Source organism: Camelus ferus, chromosome 6 (assembly GCF_009834535.1).
Source record: "Camelus ferus isolate YT-003-E chromosome 6, BCGSAC_Cfer_1.0, whole genome shotgun sequence".
In the NCBI taxonomy this organism is placed as follows: domain Eukaryota; kingdom Metazoa; phylum Chordata; class Mammalia; order Artiodactyla; family Camelidae; genus Camelus; species Camelus ferus.
Window position 1 is genome coordinate 8,111,006 of NC_045701.1, and position 4,022 is coordinate 8,115,027.

Genomic DNA, 4,022 nt, shown 5'->3' on the forward strand with positions numbered 1-4,022 from the left:
TAAAGTACTGTTTTCTCATGAACAGTTTTTCTATCAGTACTACACCTGTGCACCTAATCTGTACTAGAAATTGTTCGTTTCATCTTTCTCCCTGTGTAGATAGCTTCAGGAGGCCATCTGAATAATTTCTCCCGTCTGCAAGTGCATAAGAGGAAGTTTGTTTTAAAAATAAGCCATGAAAAAGACAAACTACTCAGACCATGAATCGCAGAAAGCATGCTTAGAGAAGCATGACATCCATCTTTTGTAAAATTACTGTTTGTAGCAACTCTTCAAAAACACACGAAACTAAAACTTGACTTTACATATTTTAATGAGAAAATATTATTTGGACTAGGATCATAATTTAATGTAGACACCTTTTTTTTTTAAATTCTTTGTCTTAAAACAGGCATGCTTGGAACAAGAACACCAATATTTAAAATGCCATGCTAATTCTGTACAGGGAGGGAGAAAAAATGAAAGGTAAAAATTGTACAGCTCTGATGACACTACAACTTTTTTTTTTAACTTAAGCAGGTCACACCAGAACAACAGTTCGTTTTCCAGCAAATTACCTAAGACTCTAAAGGAATATAGCAAACAAAAGTGCATTTTACACAGTGTATAATCATTCCTATTCACAAGCATTTACATCTCTTTGCAGCCCTTTAGCTTCTTGGAAAAGTTCTTGTAGCAAACAGAAAGACTTGTCCATGGGAGACCTATCCGGTGACACCTCCTTCATGTTACCAGTCAGCTTCTCCAAGTTCTTCTAGGGTTGCCCGTGATGCTTTCTTAGTTTGGACTTACTTCATTTTCTTTCTTTTTTCTTTCTTTCTTCCCCCTCCCCTTACAACAATAAAATAAATAGCTAAAAAGGTCTCTAAGTAATCGGAAAGTTAACATTCCCATCCCCCCTTCCCTCCCCTAAACCTGGCCAGAAATGCAGAGTAAACATTCACATTACAACAGGTACTTGTGAAGTGGGCTTTGCCCGCTCGCCCGCCAAGCAATACAGATTCAAGTTCACTGTTTACGTTTTACCGGGCGCTTTGTAAACATACAAGGTTACTTTTAGTTTTGTTTTGCTTGTATGGAGAACAAACGTCCCCTTCCCAGCTTGGTAGTCTCTCCCCTCAACTCCCAGCGCCTTGGAGCCTCTGGCAGGAAACAAAACCCAATACAAAAAAAAAAAAAAAAAAACCAAAAAAAGAAAAAAGAAAGAAGAAGAAAAAAAAAAAAAAAAAAAAAAAACCCTCCGCAGAAGCCGGGGAGGCAGGGCCGGTACTCCGGGAAGCTGTGGTCCGCCCAGCCCCTGGCGGATGGGCGGAGGCGAGTAGGGTGGGAAGATTAGCGGTCCCTTTTCGCGGCAGATTTCCAAGACATAAACAGAGATCTGGCCCTCCGCTGTGCGGCTGCAGCCCTCAGGGAAGATCTGTTCGAGGAAGCCTCTGAGGTGGTTTCTCTGGGCTTGAAACTTAACTGGCCGTGGCCGGAGCCCCGCAGATCCGGGCCGAGCAAAGACGCGCTCCTCTCCGAGACGCCGGGAGGCAGGACTTCCCATGCTTCTTCAGTGGGAGGGGGTTTCGGGGGCCCCGGGAATGGGACGACTGGGCTCAGGTGCCCCCTGCGTTCCCCTCTTGGGGACGAGGACAGCTCCCACGCGCCTTCAGGCCCATCTAAAAGTTTGTGTTTTGTCTCCTGGGCCTGAAACAAAGTTCTCATGGGGGAGAGAGGGTAGGCCTAAGGTGAAATGGACAAGTTAAGGTGGCGGTCCTGGGTCGGGGAGGGCAGGACTGGGAGCCAGGGAAGGCGAGTGAGCTGGCGGGGAGGGGAACAAGAAGGGGCGCCGGCCTCTGCGGGTCAGTGCACCGCCACTGAGTGCAAGGCGGAGGCCGGGCTGGTGAGCGTTTCGCTGGGAGTGGCGGGGCTGCTTTGGCTGGTGGCTGTTTGAGAGGATGTGGGGCTGAGCGAGGGTGGCGAGTTCGAGAGCAAGGTGGGGATGGGCGCCGGCAGCGCGGGCAGCGCGGGCACTGCGGCCGGCGTGGGCTTGATGGGCACGGGGATGGCGGGCAGCGTCTGACCCGCTGCGTGGCACAGAGGCTTCAGTGGCACGCCGTAGGCGCTGTAATCGCCACTAGCCATGGAGATGGGGGTGGCCGAATCGATCATGCCTGCGGAACCGTACACGTGTGGCCAACCAGTGCCCAGCGAGCTGCCCATGGTAGTCAACTGGTTGGGGAGTGGATAGGCAGCAGGCACCGGCTGCATGGCGGAGAAGGCCAGCCCCCCAGGCATTTTGTATTCGCGCGCTATGATATTCTCGATGGCGAAGGGATGCTTGAAGCCCGAGGGCTGCGCCACGCCGCCCAGGTTGTAGGCGGCGGTGGGCATCTGGGGCAGGTGCGTCCCGGAGGCTGCCAGGGCGCTGAGGCGCAGCTTGGCTTGCTGCTGCAGGTACTGCGCAGCGTCGGCGGGCTTGCTGGGCGCCAGGTGGTCCGACTTGAGCACCTTGAAGCGCTTGCGGCGCCTCAGGAAGCTGCCGTTCTCGAACATGTCCCCACAGCTGGGATGCAGCGCCCAGAAGCTGCCCTTGCCGGGCTGGTCTGGCCGCCGCGGAATCTTGATAAAGCAGTCGTTGAAGGAGAGGTTGTGGCGCAGGCTGTTCTGCCAGCGCTGCGTGTTCTCCCGGTAGTAGGGGAAGCGGTCCATGATGAACTTGTAGATCTCGCTCAACGGCAGCATCTTCTCGGGCGAGCTCTGGATGGCCATGGCGGTCAGCGAGATGTACGAATAGGGCGGCTTCTGGTCACTGTACGTGTTACGGCCGGGCCGAGGCATCTTCTTCTTTGCCCTCTTCTAGCTCTGGGTCCGCACGGGCCTGCTCGGATCTGGGAAAGGGGGAAGATAATAGAGGAGGAAGTGGATGCACATACAGATAGCGCTAGGTCAGCCAGGCCCAGTATAGACTTCGGGAGTGGCGAGTACGGGCTGCGGCGCTGGATCAGCCAGCGCCCGAGCTCTGTAGCCAGCAACTTTCAGGGTCGAGTGGGGCGCGGCCAGGGGGCGCGAGAGGGGAAGCTAGCGAATGGCGCGAGGGTAGCCTGGAAGTAAGCCTGGACCTGGAGCGGGGACGAGGGGCAGGGATGCAACCGAGAGCGGCTCACCTTAAAGTTGCCCCAAGTTGCGCGTCCGCATCCGGTATAGCGCTGCTCCTCGCCGCGTCCCTCCCGGCGCGCCGTGTCCCGGCTCGACTGGGCTCTGCACGTCTCTGAGCTCAGCGGCTCGGTCCCGCAGCGCCCCGCGCCGCCCACTTCGCGGCGCTTCTGGCGGTGCGCTCCGCGGGCGGCCGAGCCCGGCTGCGGAGTCCCAGCGCGGACGGTGGCAGCGGCAGCGGCGGCCTCGGGGCTCCGGAGGGCGCTGCTGTGGGCTCCGCAGCTCTGCTGAGCTAGGTGGCTGCCTCCATGTCCTCTCTCGAACCATCTGATAGTTTTAAGCGGTGACAGGAACAGAAAAGACCCCTGTAGCGGCGCTTCATTAATGTGCCACTTCTTAGCTATCATATGACAATCGCCTTGGGAGGAGGAGGAGGAGGGGGAGCGGGGGCTGCAGAGGGAGGGGACTGCGCGAGAGGGGCGAGCCGGGCCAGCTCCGGTTTCTTTCACACCTATTTACATGGACACCTTGGCCAATAGGAATCACTTCCAGCTCAAGACTGGGCGAGGGGGAAGAGCCTCGGCCACCGGCGGGGAGCGGAACGCGCTGGCCTGGGTGCGCGGTGTGAAGGTATGAGGAGGCGGCGGCCGCGGAGCAGGGATTCAGGCAACCACTGACGTTCACAGACCGAGCTGCCGCGCAGATGATGTGGAAATTGCTTGGCTGGGGTATTTTGTTTCCTCTGCAATGTATCGGGTTTGTATTGTTAGCTAACTTCAGGCACGGCTTTCCTCAGAAGCAGACCCTTTTCCTGCGCTTGGCATTACCCGGGGCTGATTGCATGGGTTATTGTAATGAAAATACACCCTTCCCCCAGTCCTCCA

The 4,022-nt window shown here is 55.7% G+C and overlaps 1 protein-coding gene across 1 annotated transcript; it reads right to left on the reverse strand.

Moving 5' to 3' along the window:
* Positions 1–322: 322 nt before the first annotated feature.
* Positions 323–3,341, reverse strand: FOXB1 (forkhead box B1). Its single transcript, XM_006182341.3, has 2 exons — positions 3,150–3,341; positions 323–2,873 (listed from the first exon to the last, which is right to left on the reverse strand). The coding sequence occupies exon 2, from the start codon at positions 2,821–2,823 to the stop codon at positions 1,846–1,848; it is 978 nt and encodes a 325-aa protein (XP_006182403.2). The 5' UTR covers positions 2,824–2,873; positions 3,150–3,341; the 3' UTR covers positions 323–1,845.
* Positions 3,342–4,022: the final 681 nt, after the last annotated feature.

What these genes read in the sequence shown, in the direction of transcription:
- FOXB1 (XM_006182341.3), bottom strand. Translation starts at nt 2,823, where the DNA reads ATGCCTCGGCCCGGCCGTAACACGTACAGTGACCAGAAGCCGCCCTAT.